Raw genomic sequence first — 20,668 nt, 5'->3', positions numbered from 1 at the left:
AGCATCTTATTGGGGAACTGCGCATTTTCTCTTGCAAGAGTGTCAAAGTGAAAATGAAAACTCTACTAAATTATTCTAACCTGTGATGCATGTCCAAGCTTGTCTTTCTATAGCAAGTATCCATGAATTATTATGTCGTGTGGGTGCAGAATTCTGCCAGCAACATTCAATGTTCTAACCAATTTATGACACTAAACTAATTAGCTACAGCTAATAAAATCTGCCAGAAACTATTTATATTTGAATCAAAAAGAATAACTCTGTTTTAAATCAAGGATAATATTTACTATGAATTTCAAGTGGAAAATCTGCCACTACTGTAATTGTACACGGCATACATGTCGTACCAGAACGGAAAGTTTTACAGGCGTAGCTAATGGTCAACTACAGCAACAACTGGCTAATATGGTTGCAGACCCTAACCCATTAGAGAATGCTAATGATTTTAGTGATTCAATTATTTCTTTATGAAGCATCACTGTACAGCAATAGCTACCCTAACTTCATAACAGGTTACTTACAAACATAATAAACCAATTGTGTAAGCTTTAGATAAATTAATATATCATCCTAACGTACATAATGAACAAATTACCATAGTGTGTAAATGAAAATTCTTAATGGGCAAAGTTTCTCACTAACATTTAACTAAAAAGATTGAGGTTTGATATTTAGCAGTATTAAAACACTAAATCTCTATGGTATTCATGTGTCTATCTGCCATTTGGTCTGTTGTAGGTTCCAACTTCACAAATGTTTCCAGAGGCCTATAATCAAAATCTAATAACATGAACAATCAGAGTTATTTACTGTGAGTTTTTTTTGGTTTAATCTTGTTTATGCCCATTGTTGTGATCATCCCATTTCCCTAGCTAGTTATGCCTTTCATTCCAGATTTGTGATCAGATACATTCTGGCTATTACAGACCACACCCTGTAATTTCCCCCTGCAATGTTAGTCTCATCTAAATGGGGCTTTATTCACAATGATGAAAATCACTTCCAGTGAAATGTTAAAGGTTCAATGTGTAAAATATGCCAGATTTTAAACTTAAAACAATTAACTAACATTATCAACAGAATGTGAAGAGGTAACAGTGTTGACGTTATGTCAAATACGTCTATGTGTTGTGTTGCAGAGATATCTACTGAAATGAGCATCTAACTGACTAGTTCCGCTTCGTCCAGTCTTGTAATACCACTTGTTCCTCTAGAGGCGATAGTGAGACACTGTAGCGCCAGTCTGCCCTCACTGTGCCGACTTCTCTCCTCCCCCAGTGGGCTGCTCTCTTGGCTGCGCCGGCACCGGGAAGATGAGACGAATATGCGGGTCGTTTTCTAGTTTCTGCCACTTTGGATTTAGTCCAATAAACAAACTAACGTAACGCTACACGGACTACAGCCCCCGGTTAACATAAGTCCCCTAGTAAACACCGTCAGCCCCACGTGAAGATTATAAGACAGAAGATGTTTTTTGACCGGCTCTCACAGTTTCAGCAGTTTGGTCAAATTTTGGTATTCTTGCCCACTGACTGACTGACAGATTACACAGGAGTAAATGCAATACGCTATATAAATAATTAATTATCATACAATAAATATGCCAAACTACTACAACTAAAATATATACAGTAGAGACTGTATGCACCCAGTTTAGAGGTGAAATACTGGCCCCTTCTTCATTGGAGCAGGTGGCTCAGAATTACACATGGTACCTTTAATGAAAATATTTAAAAGTCCCTGAAAAACTACTGAAGAGAAAGATCCATTTAATACAGGCAAATTATAACAACTATTATGAATTGCCATAACATGTTGTACGGACATTCACAGTCCCCAGAAATGAAGCCTATTATTACTTTATCTATGACTTTTCTTCTAATGCCAACATGAGGTTAACATTTTAGATGTTTACTTTTTAGTGATAATGATGAGCGTGAAGTGAGCGAGAGGAGCGGTGTTAATACTTACTTAGTTTGCAGTGCACATGCAAAACCACAATGATTTAACGGGAGTTGTGTACTGAACGTAAAGAAGAGAAACTGAACTTTAAGTATCGATCTCATCACGCAAGTATTGATTAATACTGATACCAACGTTGGTATCGATACATCAATATTTTAGATGGAGTTCTCTTTTGGGTGTGTTTTTAAATGTTTGTATACATTTGTGGTGTTGCCACAGTGCCTTATTTGTTTTCTGCAAACATCGCAGCTTGCAGTATTTTGCTCTGCAGCTGTAGGTGTCTGGGAGCGATCCGAAATGCAGTTGAACCTGTGACAGGGCGTCTGTCAGCTGTGGAACCCAGGCAGACACCGCCTTAAAATATCTTAAAACTAAGTAAACTAAGTAACTAAAGTACTTTGTAACTTTGTTTTTGAAAGGAAATATAGTAAATACGGTTACTATTATTATTATTTGTATTATTATTATTTTATTTATTATTATTATTATTATTAGTATTAGTATTAGTATTATTATTATTATTTGTATTATTATTATTTTATTTATTATTATTATTATTATTATTATTATTATTAGTATTATTATTATTATTATTATTATTATTTGTATTGATGTTAAAGGAATGTTGATCTGAGGGCTGCAGGTTAATGCAGTTACAAACTTACAAAGTTACATATAAATTGCTTCTCGAGAATTGGTTCACTTAAACATGAAACCGACCCCTGTTCCTGAAGCTTGCTTGCAAATATTTTCTGGGTATCTCTACTGAATTTTCATTTGCATCTTCTCATATTGCTTATATATAATGCTAAAAATTAACATCTCCTTGATCATAGCATAAAGAAAATGTGATTTATGTGTTCTAAGCACAAACTTTATTGCAGATAACAGACAGGCTGTGAGAGAGAAGGAGGAGGCAGTGCAAGGAATTTGTGTGACGTCATTTTCTATCCGTTTCCTTTCTCCTTTAAGAGAGTGCTTCAGAGACAGTACAGAGTACAGTAGAAGAAGGTGCTAAAACAGTGGTGTTTCTGGACCTTTTACATCTGGACTTCCACAAGAAGAATGTCTCTTCTGCCCACAAGGTATGCATGAGTTATATTTGGTTTGTATATATCTTTTCTATGTTTTACCATTATTCAATGTTGTTAGAATATTAACATGGGCCATAAACTAACATAAGTAATGTTTTGTGCTTTATAATATTGTCTATGAATGACAGTATACAGACTCGTTATAGAAATGTACTCACCTACATGGTAAAAAGTGATTTCAAACAGAAAATGGTTCAATCTAGACACGACGTTTAGAGCACAGCTTGTTGAAGTGAAGGCCAGTATATTTGTTTTTCCAACCAGTCAGCAGTTCTCTCACTATGTGTCTCAACACGTTTGGTGTTAGATGTCGATGTGGTGTGTACTATGTTGATACAGATATATAGAAAAGAGTTAAAGATAGATTTCCCTTGATGCATTTAAATTCTGCAAAATAGTAATCAGTGGTGGAAAGTTACTAACTATATTTACTCAAATACTGTACTTAAGTACAATTTTACAATACTTGTACTTTACTTTAGTATATTCTATTTCTGCTGATTTATACTTGTTCCCCACTTACTCTGTATAGTCAGATTAATAACACAAAATATCAATATCTGTCAAACATCGAGGTCCGTGTATGTGTGATTGTGAAAGTGACCAATCATAAGAGGGCCAGTGCCTTGGATTTCGCCCCCAAATTGCTGTAAAAGAAAAACAAGTGGTGTCCACTAATAAAATGCAGTCTTTTTTGCAAACTGAGACATTTATAAATTATGTGGTTAATTACAGGTTGTTTCTGCAAAATATATTTTGGGTTAAAAATTAAATGAAGCTGCTTTATTTAAGAGGTTTAGTGGAGGCGTGTCATTTTTTACCCTTAGGACAAAGGGAGAATAGAGGTTATACATGTTAGGGTTTTAAATTCAAGATCTGTTAGTAATACACCAGAATAAGTTCAACTGTAGCATATGCACAAAAGTGGAGGAAAAAATCATGTTGTTAGTGGGAGACAAATAAACAGCCTGTCCTACAACTTCTTTTCAAATTAAAAGATTGTAAGAAACTGCTAAAAGTTTGTTTGTGATTTTACTATACATAAATATACATGGATTTTGCAAGTGTATTATCAAGATTGCGGAACTTCATATGTGAATACTATATTAAACAAAATGTACAAAGAGCAACACATAGATATGAAATGCAACAGTAGCCCTTGTGCATATATGTCCTAAGGGTAAAAAATGACCCGCCTCCACTAAACCTCTTAAATAAAGCAGCTTCATTGAATTTTCAACCCAAAATCTATTTTACATTATTATATCACAGGTCATTTAGCTGACACTCTTATCCAGAGTAACTTACAGTGAACTAACTGCAGGGATACCATGGAGCAACTCAGGGTTAAGTACCTTGCTCAGGGGCACAATGGTGGCAGCACTGGTATTGAACTCACAACTGTCAAGTATTGTATTTGGAAGCCATACCACTAGACCATTAGGCCATCACCACCATTCTATTTCTTTGCATGAAGAAACATCCTGTAGTCACACTACACACTTTATAAATGTCTTAGTTTTCCCCTTTTCACATTGCAAAAAGACTCCATTTTATTAGTGGACACCACTCGTTTTTTTTCTGAAAAGTGTCTGTCTGTATTTTGTCTGTGAACTTAGGTCATGGGTGGGTAATGATGCACCTGGCCAAATAAGTTGTTGTTTTTCTGAGATCAATCAGTGGCAGTGGCAGAATCATTAAGATTTTGATGATCTATTTGCACAAGGGCTTATACAAATGAGAGATGAGAAGAGTTTATTTACAAATTGTCTTCTTACTCAGGCTTCAGTGTTTCTCATAATAATAATAATAATAATAATAATAATAATATAATAATATAATAATAATAATAATAATAATAATAATAATAATACAAATTAAAACCTTGAATTTGTCTTTCTTTTAATATGTTGTCTTGTTTGGCTTCCTCTAACCCTCCACAGCGTCCCTGCTAACTTCAGCACTATGGCTATACATGAAGACCAAAACGACATGAGTGCAACTCAGCTTCCTGATGAAGAACTCACAGAATGGTACTCCAACATACTGCCGGTGTATATCCTGTGCATCGCTGTGCTGGGAATCATTTTGAATGTGTTTGTCCTGGTGGTTTTCTGTCTTCATAAGAAGTCCTGCACTGTGGCTGAGATCTACTTGAGCAACCTGGCTGCTGCTGACCTTGTCCTAATGATTTTTTTGCCCTTCTGGGCTGTGTATGCAGCCAACAATTTCGACTGGCCCTTTGGTAATCACCTTTGCCGACTGGTCACCGTTGCCATCAACATGAACGCCTATTCCAGCATCTACTTCATTGTTCTGATTAGCATAGATCGTTATATGGCACTGGTGCACCCACTGTCCCATGAAGGAATACGTAGGCCAAAATATGCCAAACTGCTCTGTGTGCTGGTGTGGGGTTTTGGCTTGGTCCTGAGTATCCCCACACTTGTCTACAGGAGAGTGCTATATAACAATTACTATAACATTAGTCAGTGCTCTCATGAGCAGACACTCAATGAACAGCTTCTGTTTGATGGGTTGCTGACGACGTTCGGCTTCATCATTCCCATTATCATTATTTTCTGCTGCACTCTCAAGATTATTCAAGCTCTGAATAACCGGTTTCTTGGGATGTTAGACACCCAGATGACAGAGCAGAAGGCCACCACTCTGATAGTGGTGGTCCTCCTGGCGTTTATGATCTGTTGGGTGCCATTCCACGTGGTTAAGATATTGAATATGCTCTTGATAGCTAATGTCCTGACAGCGCCTAGCTTCCGAACCAACCTTTTAGTGTGCATGCAAGTCTTTATGTACTTCGCCTTCTTCAACAGTGTTCTTAACCCCATCCTCTACATGATTGTTGGAAAGAACTTTCAGGGAAAAGTTAGGGAACTCTTCAAGCAATGGCGGCATACCAGAACATCTACCCTCAACTCCACCAACACAAACCCATCAATGAGAAGTTTCTCAAGCTGATCTGCAGGATATTTTTGAAAATCTCTGGATATGTTTTTTGTTTATGTTTTATAAGTTCACATAATGAAACTGTTAGTTATGTTGCCAGAAGTAAGATAAGAAATGTTTTTTTAAGTAATACTTCTGTTTGTTTAGTCGGAATACACATTAAATAAGGATCCTGCTCAAAATGATTCCCGTCTTAATGCTGTTTGTGAGAAGATGCGGTCTAAAACTAAAACCTGAACTCTGATTTCTAAACGTTCTAAACAGTGTCCTGAACCCAGTCTTCTTTGGGCAACACTTCTGGAGGAAAGTTATGTAGAAGGAGCCAGAGGCATCATTACAGATGATCATATATGACAACATATCAATGCCATGTGTCTACATCAACAGACCAGAGGAGATGAATGGTTAGGTCGCTCTTACTGTAAGAGATTGTTGCAGGATACGAGACTCAATTTATGTCATTATAACACTTATGGCCTAACTGTTGTTAATGCTTTCAAACACAATAATAACACTGCTACATTATTAAACAGTACTACCAGATTGTGTTTAATATTGCAGAAGTAATGGCCACACATTTAGATAATGGGAGTAATGCACACAAAAAGAAGGAAACCGACTTTGTGCCTCTGTGTAAAAGCATGACCTATGACACTTTAATAGTGAGGTGTGTGCATGTCTGTGGATATGTGTTGCTGTGTACTGTTACATGGTGTTGCTCCTAATATCTTGTAATCTTTAAATGTTAAACACCCAAAAAACAAAACACTGCCATATTTTATAACCATGTATTCTCCCTCCTGTTTCAGTCACTGTAACACATGTATCTTTTCTTTGACTCCAGAAAGAGAACATAAGATAATGGCCTACACACTGTGGGTACATGTATTTGCTTGTTGTTTGTTGTTTTGAATCACTGCACTGAATATTTTTGCTGACCTACGAATAAACTTACACCGATATGACTGTAAAGACGTGCTCTTACAATGAGTTCTTTTTGCAATGTTTTGACAAATCTTTTCATGATGAATAAAGTTACCATTCTGTCTTGTTCAGAACAGAAATCAATTTAATCCATCCTACAAAAGGCTTTTATTTGTTATTCTCCTCAACGTGATTCAAAAGTATTAATAGGTTAAAAATAAAAATAGGTTCTTACTTTCAAAGATTTATTTTCTCGGTTATGTTGACATTGTTGTCTCCAAGTTAATTGATGAGATCTGGGGACACAAAGTAATAACTACAACAGTGGCAAACATCTATATTTGGAAGTTTAACCAAAAGTGATTTCACCAGAAATGTTGTCAATAACCTCTCATTGCTCAGGAAAAATGTAATGCACAGTAGGTCAAAGTTGAACTCAGATGTCAGTCTGTAAACTATAACTATTTACCAATGAATCATTTTCCAAATGAATCCCTGTGATTGTTGACTACTGGGAAAGCAGTGACATCACTAGCAATGAGTCAGACTTCCAGAGAAAATTGCTTATTTGAACTCCAGAACCTCCAACAAGCCTTTATTTCATAGGTCACTAACAGGCGGACCTAGGTCTGAGTCCAGACCCAGACGCCGACCTATAGATCGTGTGTATGCGACGTCACGCTTACGTCCCAACCCATAAGTCAGCCATGTTGGATGATATACACAACCAAGACGGCGCCCGTTTGCGTGGGAGTTGCTGCAACGCTTCGTAATTTTCTTTGTATTTAAACGTCTAAGATTGAAAGAAAATGCTAATCGTGTGCGCAATGTATAATTGTGGTCATAACGCTACTTGTGACCCAGAGAAATGGTTCTTTAGATTTCCTACAATCATCACAAACAACGATCCACAAAAGAGGGATGAATTGCTGTCTACCGAACGCCGTCAGCTGGTTTAGCAACATAACTCGTGAGGATTTAACAGAAGAAAAAGCACAATTCACCCGTGTGTGTGGCGTATACTTTATATCTGGTAAGAGCTCATGCTAAAGCTATGTTTTCAATGTTTACGTTAAACATTTGTGCTTATGATATACCCAAACACTGTAAGACCTTACTTCTCCATATCGCTGACTGGTAAATAAGGCACTTTCTTTACATGTGATGGCAGCCATTTGCTCTTTTCTTCTGTGCATGTTTTTGTTTGGCTTATTCTTGAGACTACTTCACTTGCGAAAAGCAAAGCATCAATGTGAGAACATGCTTCGCTTAATCCAGCCATACAATCACAGTGTGCGAGGATAACATCGCTGCTCTTCTCACTCACAAACCACGGCTTGAGCGGTGTATCTCGAGCTCTTTGAGAGTGATTTACACGGGCATGGACGAGCACCCTGTCATCTTTCAGTGGTTTGGTAAGAAGACTACCAACCCAGCCAGAAACAAAGACATTATAAGCATCTAAGCTCTTGTATGCCTTCATTTGTGCGTTGGTTGCCCACGACATTTGTAGCACAAGGTAGTTCACAATATCCGGATATTCAATCGGCGGTAATGAATCTAAATCCTCAATATAATCCGACGGCTTTAGCGTGTACGGGTCACGGCCGCAAATTTGGACTCCAGAGAGTCAAAATACTTTGAAGAAGTCGGAGTTGTATTGCTGTTGTTGTTCGCTTTAGACGCCATTGTTGATTTGTATATCATCCAACATGGAGTCGCACGCATACGTCACACAGTTCTGTCACGTGTTTGCACACTATGGACCTATGATCAATAAATTATTAAGGGATTTTCACCGGCGCAGTTTTTCCTGTTTTTCCTGCACTGGTTTAGCGGCTCTGGAAACTCACAGACCAATTACATGCGAGTTAAATCATGTCACGTGATGCTACTCAGCCAATCAAATCTGTGCATTCCAGGCGGCAAACATTGCGACTCTGAATACAGCTAGATGAGAGGTGAGAGACGGTCCACGGAAAGCGATTGGACGAGTTAGCGATACACGTGTGATAGATAGACGTGTGAGCGGGAGACAGGTAGAGAAAAAGAACTACACATGGCGCTCTCTAAGAAGAGAAAGGTAGACAGTGAAAACAGTGGCAATGTGAAACGCCACTATGAGACAAAGCACAACGTTTTTGACCAAACATACCCACTCAATACTGAACTGAGGTCACAGAAAATCTCAGAGCCCAAAATGATCAATCCACCAGGATCCTGACCCATTCATTCACTGCCCAACAAACTGATGACTGATGCAGGGGCTGTCAAGGGGTGCATGAGTGCTGGGAGCTGAAACTTTACTTGAGAGAAAACAAAAATGAAGCACTTTATTTAAAGATTCACAATTTTTCAAAAGCTATTTTATTTATTTTATCTTTTATTTTTAAATGCAGCCCGAGAAGAACATTATACATATCTACAGTATTATATATATCTGTACAGTTCAATGTTAAGTGACAATAAATATTGTCAAAATGTTTTTTAATTGTACTTTCTTTATTAGATTTGACAGTCAGTTGTTGATGACGTGCAGACGTTGATACAGCTACTAGGCTACTTCAATATACACACTAATTCATAATGCAAGTTAGACATTATGATGTTCCGGAATTTTGCTTGGGGATATTTTCTCTAATTGGACCTCTTTGAATTTGAGTTGAATACCCCTGCTTTATTAGGTCAGCTGTGACTCCTAAATATATATAATATATAAATATAATATACAAAAAAATAGTCTAAAAATCAACACCACCCCTCCTTGTCTTCTCAGTTAACAGGCTTCTGAGTGTCAACATATTCTTGTTGCTATGTAGACAACAACTAGTTCCGTGTTACTAATGTGTTGCTGCTTATCCAACTCTCTTTGCCTGGCTTTCCTCACGAGCACCGTGGTTTGCCAAATATCAACTTAATGAAACACTACTGCACTAACAGAATCCTCCACTGAACAACATGCACACTGATGGCAGGTTATAGATATAAGATAAGATATGCAAATACATTCTGTTCCTGTAAAGCTCAAAATATAAAATACCAATAACACAATGTAAAAGTGATGCTTTCAATCAAGTAAAAGTTCAGAAGTATAATCATTAAAATACACTAAAAGTAACAAAAGTAGAAATACTCATTGTGCAGAAAAATGGCCTTCATGACGGATATGTTTTTATCACACATTATATTATTAGACTGTTATATTGATACTGTCTCTTTGGTGGAACAGCTGACAACACAGTATCATTTTCATTTAAACCTATAAATGTTCAGGTACAGTTTAATCTTTTGGTTGATCTTCTGTTGACTATTGAACGCTACATAAATTAAATGACAGCCACAATGAAATAATTGGATGCTGTTTTCCTTTCTAGCAAGGCAAAGCATGTTATTTGCATAGCGGAGCTTATTTCAGTTCAACAGAACACAGGGCTCATCCTTTCGCTGCACATTCAGGTTTGGTCATCATCGAGTTAGGATGGACGCAGCTCTTCTCAACCAGACAAACACGACTACATCTACCTCCTGCACATTTACCTCCTCAGTGGAAATGTTTGTGTATCCAACTGTTTTTTGCATTGTGGGCTTTCTAGCTAACTGCCTGTCTCTGTATGTAGCCTGGATACAAATGAGGAATGGGAACAACACGGCAGTTTACTTCATCAACCTGTCCATCTCTGAACTGCTCTACACAATCTCTATGCCTGTGTGGAATAAGCTGAGCCTCTGGCAGGGGCCTCTGGGTGGTATATGCAGTTTTACAGCTGTGATCACGCACAGCAGCTTTGATGTATGCTCTGGCCTCCTTTGCTGCATCTCCGTTGATCGTTTCCTAGCAGTGGTCTATCCTCTCTACTTTCACTGGGTCCGAGAGGTGCGGACAGTAGTAGTTGTGAGTGTTGCTGTTTGGACATTGGAAATTTTCATCCACATCATCTTGCTTGACCACACGGGGGCACTGCAAGCTTTCTTCTCAAAAGACTTGTGTGAGGTGCAAATTCCCATGACACAGGAAGATGCCAACCTTGCCCTAACACGAGTCACCCTGGGTTTCTTGGTCCCTATCTTCATCATGACCTTTTGTTTTCAGCAGATCATGCAATCGCTCCGAGAAAACCCCTCCATCCTGACAATGGAGCGCAGGAAAGTGGGACTGCTGTTGTTTTTCCTTCTACTGACCTACATAGTGGCCCTTATACCCTACCAGACTGTCATGCTGCTCAGGGCCATACTGGAGCCAGGGGACTGCTTCTGGGCAACGAGGCTCAGAGATCCGTACCTGGTCACAGTTACCATGACCACACTAAGGAGTATACTGGATCCTATAATATATTGTTTTATCAGTAATCGCGCTCGGAAAGAGATTAGAAAAGCTGTAGAGAAATGTCGGAGAGTATTTCTGAGGAGGAAATGGTCAGAGAGTTCTAATCAAATCCAGTCAGTTTCCTAACAGAATTATCTATTTGTCTCATTATTAACCCATAATTGCAAATCAAATCAAATGTTATTGACAATGTTGTGTAATTTCTCCTGGAACACCAGTCAAAGATAAGACAGTAAAGCACAGTGATGTTTGTAGTAAAGATGCACATACATGATCAGCTATATATCCAGGAAGGAAACTAAAAAGTATCCTAAGTAGGGGTAGTGCATTAACAATGGATTATACGATATACATATTATAAATATATATACACGCACAATATATATTTTTTCTTCTTTTTAATTCCACTTCTGAAACCAAACCTAGCCATCTCTTATATTACTGCAATGCACTGTAATGGTTGACTGTGAAGAAGATCACCATGACATTTATTTCTTAATTTATTTGATGAATTGTTAGTTGAACAGTTGGAATTTAAAATAGCCTCCTCTGGCTTATCTGTCCTTATCTTTAACATTTAAAATATTTCTGTACATTGAAAAAGTTATTGTTATTTTTTACACTTTATTTTACTAAATTCCCTCTCTGCGGGTCGGTTCTACTTTGGAAGATCCCTATTTAATGTGTCTAACTTTGCTAAAGGACTGTGTGACGAGGACTGCAGATTTTGTCCACTTACATTGTAATTCCTTTTCTTCTCTTCGTGGACTTTTAATGTACATCTGGACATGTGAGTACTGTTTTTTAAGACAGACTTAAAAAATGATATGTACAGTTCCTATACTTTAGGAGCACATAGGCTCAGCCAACACAACTACGCTATGGAAACAATTAGACAAACATAATGTATTCCTTTATCAGACAATAATCAGCATCACCTTTACCCCAGTCCATGTCTATGTTGACACACCAAACATAAAGACAAGCAGTCTCATATAGACTTACTACCCAAATTAAATATGCCGTGTGGTCCTCGAACACCGGAAGTTGGTTCTGTCATGGCCTCTCACCCAGTAAAAGACATACTATAGTCAGGGACGACAAGGAGGCAGCTGCTGACTCTTCCTGTTTCTTTAAGCTGATTACAGTGGAAGACAAGACGACTGATGTTTTAATGTTTTCATTTTTATAATGACAGAATTTTGGAGCGAAAACAAAACTGAATAAAGAGTAAGTAGCCTTTATATGATTTGAACTGAGTTTATGTTTTTTTTTATAAAATACTTGCTGAGTGAATGTGAATATGGTTGACACTTGGAGACTTAAAAATGTATCGTAGAATTGTCATATTTTAGCCCATTAAGTAGCCTTTAATTAGTGTAAGTTATTGGTAACCACTTTAAAGCTTTCGTTTTTAGATTGATGTCTTAACCTCCAGGAGGCCATTGGTTTTGATTCATTTTAGCAAGGTGTTAAAAATGACATTGACTTGAACCTTGCTTTTAGATAGATAATCCATCACAGTAAACAGTTGCTATTGTTACACCATGTGGAAATGCAGGATGTGTTGTGAAATGACCTCCTTCCAAAAAAGTGCAACGTTAGAGATTTTAGAACAGACTAAATAAGTTGTGAATGAAATGTTTTTAGGCAGACCCCTTGAAGTAATCAAAAAAATATAAAATAACGCAACTTTGAACAAAATTAAAGCACATTAAAGTTAATTTACTGATATGTACTAAAAACCAATTGTTTCCTGGAAGGTGGAAACAAATACTTTCATAAAGTTGGGTCAAGCCCCAAAATAACTTTTCCCATGATGCAACTTAATAGCATCCATCTTTTATACCCCTAAAATACAGGCTTTCTGTTAAAAGTGTGTTGTCACTGAGACAAAATAAACCTGATGACATCAGGGTTTTGAATAAGCTGATTTCGAAAAACATTTAGTTATTCCTTCCTTATTTCCTTCCTTGTTTCTCTACAAGGGGTCAGCATATGAACGCAAAGTCTGCAATGGAAAACTTAACCGTGGCCACCAATCATTCAGAATGTTACCCGGTTGACAGCACATCAAGGAGGAGGTCGTTTCTGTTTTTCTACCTGGCTATCATCATCACTGCCATCCCGTCCAACGCCTTCTCCCTCTATGTGTCCTGGCAGCACATAAGACAGAAGAACGAGCTTGGTGTGTATCTATTCAACTTGGCCCTGAGTGACCTAACCTTCACTATCGGCCTTTCTCTGTGGCTAGATTTTCTGTGGAAAGGAGTTTGGGCCCATGGAGGCTACGTTTGTGTGCTATCCATATACTTTCTCTACACTAACTTTTACACCAGTGATGCTCTCCTCTGCTGCATCGCTGTTGACCGCTACCTGGCAGTGGTTCACCCATTAAAGTACACTTCCTTGAGGAAAGTTAACTCTGCAGCAGCGGTCAGTGTTGCCATTTGGGTGTTGGTGTTCTGTTTCAACGCCACCACCATCACCTGGGAGGATTCATACTATGAGAACAACAAGTATTCATTGTGTTTTGATATCTTCCTCCCGCTGTCAGAGAGCCTTGTTCGGGCTAGTGTAGCACGCTTCATCCTGGCCTTTATTGTTCCCTTTCTACTCCTGGTGTTTTCCACCTGGGGGATCTGTGAGGCAGTGAAATCCAACCAGGCCACAGAGGAACAGGAACGTAAACAGATTTTGAAGCTGCTGACAGTAGTTCTGCTTTGCCTATTGTTCTGCTTCGGACCTATCCACATCATAATGCTCCTTCGCACACTAGTGGACGACTGCAGGAAGGTTGCATGGCTCCTTTATCCATACAAGATCAGCATAGCTATCTCAAGCCTTAACTGCCTTGCAGACCCTCTCCTTTACTGCTTCATTACTAGAACAGGAAAAGAAAATGTCAATCAGGTTGTTCTCTTTTTCCAGGTAAAGAAAAGGAGCAAAGATGAAGATGTGGTGTAGGTTAAATAAAGTACAGGACTATGTATATATGTGAATAATGTGACAACCTTGTGGTGAACAGTTAGACATTAAACAGTAGAATATGATCCTGAATTTTGCAATACAGACACTGCTTCAAATGTGAGACAGTTGTCAAATGTTAAAAGTTCTCAGCTATTAAAAGACAAAACTGTGTTTATTTTTATTCTTATTGTGAACAAATCTCAATAGACCAAAACTAGACAATGGGTTACTCTGTCTCAAAAAACGTTCTGATACCTTGTCTGTGGCACTCTGCCCCAGCAGTAATGGAAGAAGTATTCAGATGCTTTACTTAAGTAAGAGTACTAATACCCCCCTGCATGTTTAAACTAACAGTTTACTTAGCTTGTACTGTACATCTCAAGGTATACAGCTGTATACCCTTTATCAGCAGTGACTCACATGGAGGAGTATTTGTCAAACATCACAGTTGTTCTGTCATGTGAAACCCTTCATCATTTGAATAAAAATAAGAATAGAAAACGAGCCCTGTGACTTTTAGCACTGGACTATGAGGACACATTTGACTGTGTTTTCACGTCAGCTGATTGTATCATACTATTTGTATTTTTGGTTTAACAAATGTGGAAAGGTCATGGAAAAGTTGTATTTGAATTTAACAGAAGAAAAAAAAAGATTCTTCATTTTAAGGACAAATTGAAATATTAATAGAAAAGTTGATTACTCACTACCAACACATTATAATCTAAAATGCTTTGAATTTGCAAATAAATGGTGCTTTTATAAACGGATCCAAGGTGTGGCAGACTGAATGTGGATATCTGAAGCTCTCTGGTGGACAGTTATGGAAGTGCATCAAACTGTCTACACTGTTTACACTTGGAGTAGTTGATCACTCCCATTTGCACATATTGTTTTATGACATAACGTGTAGTGTTGTGTTTACAGCAATTAAACCTCACACAGAAATATCATTGACCTCTTATATTTAAATACTTTAACAACATGATCCATCTAAGAGGTGGTCTGTGGTTGTCTTTCTGGTGTGTACGTAACACATCAATGTACACATGCAAGCACACGCATACAAACAGACTTTGACCATATGTATTTTTTTCACACAAGATTAACCTTGTTGGGACCAGCTTTATGACTCCAGATGGGAGGTGAGTCCTCACAATGTGCTCTAAATGTGCACTCTTATATATATTTTATACTTTGATATATAATATGACAACCTCAGGAGGTGCAGAGTTTGCATCTCACATTTTCTCCAGGATGTGACATTTTGCCTTTATAACAACAAAGGCAGGCAAGGACAGGTGTCCTTCCATGTGAGTCCTTGTCCTGCCTTTCTTCCTTTCATCCATTCATACATGTCAGATAATATGCTTCACACTAAATAGCCTGGATATAAATAGGCTGGAGGATATAAAGCCCATCTTCATCTCTCACCTTCCACTGTCATTGACTCTGCAATAGACAACCTTCTTTATATGTAAAGTACAGGTGTGTGTGTGGAGATGGAGTTAACTGGGCTTCGTCAGTGAATCCTAGCTTCATTTAGATGTCTGCAGAGTTTCAGCAGTGGCTCGTGTATGAAAGTATGTTCCCTCTCAGGCATGATAAATGAATGGGTGTCTGCACTCACATGTAATAAAACATGATCCTTGTTGGAATAAAAAGGTAGAGCGCAAAGTGAGCTGCAGTACTAGTTGATTCTAGTTGGTTCAAAGTCAAAGTGTTGTGGGGACAAAACATCAGTGGGGAATTTAAGATTTGCTCCTGCTATGTTGTCAACTCATGTAACAAGCCTTTGAAAAATGTGGTTGAATGAGAAAAACAGATCTTGAATCAGGATGCAGAGCCACATTTTGGCCAATCCCTGACCTGCCAGCTGTGAGCGGTGTTGGGTGTTGGCAGGCAGGCAGGATGTGGGGGTATTTAGGGTAATGTACACAGACATGTGCCTGCGGAGAAATCTGAACCGAATACACAGATGTGCAAAAGAAGGAAACAGATGGACGAATATAGCAGTGTAGAGTTGTGTAGTATACATATCACATAAGCCATTTGTAATGTAAACTAAGAATAGATCCTCAACATGATTAGTCATAATCAATCAAACCTGATATTTCTGGCAGGATTCAAGACAATTGTAGACTTTATGGTAAATGCTTCCATTCATAATTGTGTCTTTTGTTTTTAGTATTTTTCTATGTGTTGTCTGATTTTGAGTTGCTTTGTACGAAACCTTTAATGTTGCTGTCTTGTCCAGGTCTCCCTTGGAAAAGACATGTCCAACGTCAATGAGATGTACCTGGTTAAATAAAATAAATACAAATACAGAAAGGGTTAAATTATTTGGAGAGAAAGGATGACTTGCAGAAACCAGACTTGAAACAGGGATGTTCACAGTGTTAGACCCCTGGGGCACCTATCTTAACATCGCCAGACCAAATCGCAAAATGCGAATTAAGAGCAACTAAAACATGAGCTTGCAGATCCGTCTGGTTCCCAGGCAATGGGGCACCAGCACACCCCAACAAATATCTTTAACTAAACAGTTTTGCTTTAGTAGTCTTAAGTCCAAAATATGTTTTAAATTCAAACATAACTCCTTTTCTGAGCTAAAGCCATCTTCAGTGTCACATGATGTACTCAATTTGTTTCTTTTGACTGGTTTAAATTATATCATATTATCAGAGGTGGACAAAGTATTAAGATATTCAGTAAAAGTAGTAATACAACAGTGTAGAAATACTTTGTTACAAGTAAAAGTCGCTTCACTTTATTTTACTATAATGCAGTAATGTTTGCATTTAATGTTAATGTATTAGATCAAATCTGTCTCTCTACTGGTTTTTTTCTTTCGTTAAAGTTTCATTTTGTGAAACTATTGGTACTAACTGGCTCTATCTTATATCATTTTAGACCAAATACCAAAACTTAACAGGACATGTCATTTTTGAAAGTTGTAGAGCGTTGTAAAAGCAAGTAACAAATCAAACAGTGGCAAAGCTGAAGCAACCAAAAAAGACAAACCTGAAGTGATGGAAGAGGCAGGCTTTTATCGACTCCTGTGGTGCAGATCAGTTGTAACCAATTTGACTGATTGTGTATCAAATTAACCTTATGCCTGATGGAAAAGGACATTTGTTTGTCTTCTTGAATGCCTTACTGTTTTTTTTATAAATCTTATATACCCATACCCCTTTGATCCTTTGTCTTTTTAGTGATTTTATACAAGAAGCACTCGTGAGTCTACTTTTAATGTGGGTAAATCTGCAAAAATATGCATATATAAGGTTTGATTGTTGAACATATTTAAAATTCAAAAACCCACTTCACCAACAGGAAGTGGAATTATCTTGAAATTGCATTTTTTTTCCACAATATAGTTTTGTTAAAGGGACAATGTGTAGTACCTGGCAACATACTCCAAGGATCATTTCACTTTTATACTGGCTCCATACCATCTAAATCTAAACAGGACGGGCTAGTGCTAGCGGGTTAGTATGCTCATGTCAGTATATGTCTCTGAAACACAATACATAGACGGCATATCACATTACACCTTTAATGCTCCCTTTTGACGGTATGCTCCATGAGCCATGACCAAAACACAGCTAGGCCTAACTAAACATGCACATGTGATGCTTAAGTATCTCCCATAGTGATACATACATGGCTTTCATATGACATTTTAATTCATTACCTTTTTTGTAATGTGCTCATTTTCACAATAAACTCACATGGCAGGATCAGAGATTTGTTCCCTTATATCTGATTCAGACCTGCATTAACAGGACAAAACCTTGGAGGGACAGGTAGCGTAGCTGAAATGATAGGGCTGCTACTCCCTTCAGCCTTTAAGGCATTTGTGATTGTTGCCGTTTCGAGGATTACCTAAAATAGCAGCGATACATCCTTCATTTTGAATTCTGGAGAAAACACAAGATGAATCCCACCCACAGCCTCAATGTGTCACGCTACTGAGAACAGCTGGGGTTTTGGGTGCGTAATTGCCTGTTACTGTATGCATTACTGGAGATGCATAAACAGAAAATGAGTTAGTACCCGCAGAGGCCTTCCTTTTTGGGTGATTCATAGTCAGTAGGCATGTTTAAAAGGGAAGTGAAAGTGGGCAGGATTCACTATTACAATTCCTCTACTTGATCTATTTGTAGCAGGGAGCGAATTTGTTTTGTGCTTTTCCATCACACACACACCTTCTCTGAGATTGTCTTTATTTAAGAGCACTTGTAGACCTGGTAAGATTAAGATGTGTGATCATGCATGCATGACCATCCTCTCTGGGTGAGACACAAAAGCTATTTTTGTCCTTCATACACACTCTCAAACTATTCTTGATAGATGAATTTGTGATTCTGCGACAGCCCGAGGATAAATCGCACAGCTCTTTAATGGCTTTCAAAGAGCTGTAAAGCTACAGCTCTCTGATAGTTGACATGAGTAAATGTTTCTTTAACTGTCAGTATGCCGGACAAAAACTGGAGCCATATAAGATGTTATTTGGCATCAGAGAAGTTGTCAGACCAGGAATGTTGAGTTTCTCGCACTATAGCAAAGTGTCATGATTTATAGAGGCCAGATGGATGAAAATACTAAATTATTAAATACATTTTTCTTTATGTTGCACACAAACGGCAATCTTGATTAATCTGCATGTGCAAGTTTTATTCAAACCTAAACTGCATGTGTCAATGAGACATAAGCCGTCTTCTTCCTTCTCACCTTTCATTGTGTCATAAAACGAGGCCTTTCGGTGCAATCACAGTTCCTTTCTCCCCCTGCTGGTAAAATAACACAGTTGATAGATGGAAGGTTCAACACTAAGCACACAAAATGAAAAGAAGTAAAAGGGAGGAAGCAGAGCGCTGTATAGGAAGACCTGCTTCGCCACACTGATGTCAACCTTCTGTCTCCACCAATCAGGACCGAGCACCGGACCTGGGGCGACAGAGCCTTCTCTATAGCTGCCCCCTCCCTCTGGAACCCTCTCCCCAAACACATTCGAGACTGCACCAATCTGATCATTTTTAAAATAACCTTTTTAGAACTGCTTTTAATGTATGATTAATGTTGTGTTATATATTTGTAGTTAAAAAAAAGAAATTCTGTGATCATTTGAACTTATGTAAAGTGTCCCACCCACTCACTAACGGCTGAACATGTAAAATCACAGTTTATGAGTAGATACAATATGTAACCCTCTTAACACCTCTTAATAAATCATTCACATTCTTGTAATGCTTCTATTAATTTGATTTAAAACGTGTTAAATAATCAAAATGTACTTTCCCTTTTCTGGCACTGCACCTGAAAATGTACTCCTACACTAAAATACTCGCTTTAGCTCCTTGGTTGAGTCATCACAAACATGCCATCATATGATACAATGTGTAAACATGTCAATAATTCTAACTGGGAGGGTGTGAGGGTCAAAGGATACTGTTTGTTACCTCGTAGCAATGATACGAGATGCACCAGTTAATTAGGTACACCTGTGCTTTGCAGTAGATGTGTCAGGTAGTTAGGTACAGCTGGGCAATCAAATGCGACAGCGTTTCCTGCTGTGTCATAAAACCTACATTACCAGCCTGATTGACTGTATAAGGACATAAGTAAATAGACCAGTGAATCATTATGTGTGGGGGAGAAACTGAGGTAAAGATAGGGGAGCAGAAAGAGAGAAGGGAAGTGCGGTCACTTCAACCTTGAACGGAAAACCTACACACACACACACACCGTTTCTATTACATGCAATTTATGGCTCTGCCTTTACTAACCTGTCTCCCTGATTAATTTCTTTTGTGGTGCTGTCAGCTGCTTCTTTTTCCTGGGTGCCTGTACACCCTTTAACAAAGCTGACTTGCTCATGGAGGACGGATGGAGAGCTTGGACTCCAGCATCCTGCTTAATTACCCAAATGCTGCATCAAGGCAAATTCATATCATGTATATCTTTTTCTTTTTATGTAAATGGTTAGGTTACATTTTGAGATGAATGTAATATGTAATGTAATGTACTTTGAGTGTGCAGAGAAGCGGTGCTTTGTTGACATTTAGTTTGAATAAAATCAGTAAATTGAGAGCATCTTTAATGTATGTTTGTGTGATCTTTTCTTTGTCTACATGGTAAAAACAATATTTTTATAATACACTAAATAGATGTACAACTTTAAATTGAGATTGTATAGCCTAAAGCCTCTAGGCAGTTCATGAGCTCAGCGAGAGCCTATAACATAAGTTTTAGTCTGAATTGTGTTGCTATTAATGTACCCTCATCCTTTATGAGACATGTATATGCTCAACCAGCAACAGGCCTTGTTCAGTAGAGACACTTTAACATGTCACAGTGATTTGTGATGAAAAATAAAATGAATGATTGCCAAATCCCATTTAGCTGCTTCAGTTTCAGG

The 20,668-nt window shown here is 38.0% G+C and overlaps 3 protein-coding genes across 3 annotated transcripts; all 3 read left to right on the top strand.

Annotated features, from left to right (window-relative positions):
• The first annotated feature begins 2,948 nt into the window (after positions 1–2,948).
• LOC115027360 (B2 bradykinin receptor-like) lies at positions 2,949–6,995 on the top strand. Its single transcript, XM_029460640.1, has 2 exons — positions 2,949–3,050; positions 5,003–6,995. Exons 1-2 carry the CDS (start codon positions 3,031–3,033, stop codon positions 6,036–6,038), a joined length of 1,056 nt encoding a protein of 351 aa, XP_029316500.1. The 5' UTR covers positions 2,949–3,030; the 3' UTR covers positions 6,039–6,995.
• A 3,583-nt stretch (positions 6,996–10,578) lies between these two features.
• On the top strand, positions 10,579–11,400 carry LOC115027707 (G-protein coupled receptor 4-like). Its single transcript, XM_029461183.1, has one exon. The coding sequence runs from the start codon at positions 10,579–10,581 to the stop codon at positions 11,398–11,400; it is 822 nt and encodes a 273-aa protein (XP_029317043.1).
• Positions 11,401–12,364: 964 nt separating this feature from the next.
• On the top strand, positions 12,365–15,014 carry gpr65 (G protein-coupled receptor 65). Its single transcript, XM_029460968.1, has 2 exons — positions 12,365–12,504; positions 13,263–15,014. Exon 2 carries the CDS (start codon positions 13,273–13,275, stop codon positions 14,239–14,241), a length of 969 nt encoding a protein of 322 aa, XP_029316828.1. The 5' UTR covers positions 12,365–12,504; positions 13,263–13,272; the 3' UTR covers positions 14,242–15,014.
• Positions 15,015–20,668: the final 5,654 nt, after the last annotated feature.

This window comes from Cottoperca gobio, chromosome 22, assembly GCF_900634415.1.
Source record: "Cottoperca gobio chromosome 22, fCotGob3.1, whole genome shotgun sequence".
In the NCBI taxonomy this organism is placed as follows: domain Eukaryota; kingdom Metazoa; phylum Chordata; class Actinopteri; order Perciformes; family Bovichtidae; genus Cottoperca; species Cottoperca gobio.
Note: the sequence above shows the minus strand (reverse complement) of the source record. Positions and strands in the feature narration are given on the sequence as shown.

What these genes read in the sequence shown, in the direction of transcription:
- gpr65 (XM_029460968.1), top strand. Translation starts at nt 13,273, where the DNA reads ATGAACGCAAAGTCTGCAATGGAAAACTTAACCGTGGCCACCAATCAT.
- LOC115027360 (XM_029460640.1), top strand. Translation starts at nt 3,031, where the DNA reads ATGTCTCTTCTGCCCACAAG. An exon ending in ATGTCTCTTCTGCCCACAAG is followed by an intron (nt 3,051 to 5,002) that starts GTATGCATGAGT and finishes AACCCTCCACAG; the next exon opens with CGTCCCTGCTAACTTCAGCA.
- LOC115027707 (XM_029461183.1), top strand. Translation starts at nt 10,579, where the DNA reads ATGAGGAATGGGAACAACACGGCAGTTTACTTCATCAACCTGTCCATC.